The sequence below is a fragment of the Cucumis sativus genome, chromosome 6 (genome assembly GCF_000004075.3).
Source record: "Cucumis sativus cultivar 9930 chromosome 6, Cucumber_9930_V3, whole genome shotgun sequence".
Lineage (NCBI taxonomy): Eukaryota > Viridiplantae > Streptophyta > Magnoliopsida > Cucurbitales > Cucurbitaceae > Cucumis > Cucumis sativus.
Genome location: NC_026660.2, coordinates 13468760 through 13470767, shown reverse-complemented (window position 1 = coordinate 13470767; position 2008 = coordinate 13468760). Strand labels below are relative to the sequence as shown.

The 2008-nt window shown below is 37.5% G+C and overlaps 1 protein-coding gene across 1 annotated transcript; it reads right to left on the bottom strand.

Moving 5' to 3' along the window:
* Window positions 1-644: 644 nt before the first annotated feature.
* Window positions 645-1232, bottom strand: LOC101207701. The gene has a single exon (XM_004153901.1). The coding sequence runs from the start codon at window positions 1230-1232 to the stop codon at window positions 645-647; it is 588 nt and encodes a 195-aa protein (XP_004153949.1).
* Window positions 1233-2008: the final 776 nt, after the last annotated feature.

The window sequence follows — 2008 nt, the reverse complement described above, 5'->3', positions numbered from 1 at the left end:
GATAAGAGTAATGACAATTGTATTCACCCCCTAAGGGAAATAACTAGTCTCAAAGATGTGTAATACAACATCACATAAATCTTCCCCAACCACAGTCCAAGCTCCTTTGAAGAAACCCACCGAATACCCATCAGGTCCTGGAGCCTTTCCACTATCCATGGAAAAAGAGAACTCTTCTCACCTCCTCCCTTCATATTGGTGCCTGAAGGGCCTGACAAGACTCCTCAGACCATCTAAACTGAACAATATTCTCAACACAAGTAGAGAGCTCTCTGTAACCAATATTCTAAACACCCAGACCGTTTTTAAAATAATTTACTGCCAGTTGAGTCACCTCTTCATAGTTAGTCAACCGAGTACCATCTGGATGAACCACAAACCGCAAAGTACTATTGTTTAAGTGAGACCTAACAGTCCTATGAAAGAAGGCAGTATTATGGTCACCTAATTTTAGCCACCATATTCTAGATTTTTGGCGCATAGCAGCTTCCTCCACTCTAACCGCTCCCCAAAATTTTTTGTGGCTAAGCTCGCTCGTTTACTCAGCTTCTCACATAAAGGATTAGTCTCCACCTCTCTCTAAGGTCCGAGGTAAATTTAGCAAGACGAACATACTAATGTTTCAAATGTGCTTACCAAAATGGCTAGTTATTTTGGCCCAAACTAGTATCTTTGGCCCAAACTGAGGAGACAATATCCAAAAAGGAAGCTTCCTCAACCCAATGGTTAAAGAAACGGAAAGAGACCACCCGCTGTCTCTGCTGATAGCTGGGATAAACATGGATGAGAGAGTGATCAGAATTACCCCAAGGGAGCACATTAACCCTCATGTTAGGCCAAGCATTAAGGCCCTCATCATTCACCAGGATACGGTCTAGCCTCCTTATCAAACCAGACCCATGGACCTTACTAGTCCAAGTAAACCAGTTTTCTTGAACCGACAATTCAACAAGGTCAACCTCGCGAATAGCCATGTCAAACTCCTCCATATCCCCAGGATTTGGAGCTCCACCAAAAGCTTTAGAATGAAGTGTAATGGTATTAAAATCACCCATGACCATACTCGACCCTCTCCATTCAACAAAAATCTCAATCATACGCCGCCATAACACACGTCTCTCAATATTACTATTACAGGCATACACACAAAGAACCTCTAACCTATCCCCCGAGTGCAAATCTTTTACCAAACCAGAGATAAATTGATATGACACCTCACTAGGCGTAAACATGAATCTATTACGTTTCCACAAACCCACATATGGCCAATTCCACTGCTTTAAAGTAAGTAGATGAGTCTTCCCTTAAATGATGTCTCTAGGTCTTGAACAAATAGCCCTACCCTCTCTATGACACGAGAGGGGTTTCTGTTTATTGGTAGGACCATAAACATGTTGTTCATTGGAGGAGCACTGGTATTTAAGGATTAAAGGTAACCTAAGGGTAAAACGATAAATTGACCCAACTGGTGTTACGAACACTCGTGAAGGACTAACTTACTGTTATTGGTCTATATCCGTGGACACAGAAATATATCTATAGTGAGAAGAGTTTAGTTGTGTGTCTTTAGTGGAATGTACACACAGTTAACGAATATTAATTAATGTGGTTAATGAGTTTAGCCAATTATTTTCAAATCGTTGTAGCTTCTGATCTGTAGGTCCATTAGGTCGAGTCCTAACTCGTAAAGGGTAATGAGATTTATTTATATTGGTTGTAATTTGAAATATTCAAATTTACTTTGGGAATTAATTTAATGTATAGTGATACATTATAATATAAAGTTTGTGAAACTTTATTATATAAATTTAAGTTTGGATATGATTCAAAATTAATTTATGAGAGATAAAATATTTGAATGGGTTCAAATATTAATTTAATGTGAATTTGATTCATATTAAAATTATTGATTACGAGAGAAATTTATATTTGAATATGATTCAAATTTCATTTAAGTTAAATATATTATATTTAACTTAGCTATTAATTAATTGGAGAATTAATTAAT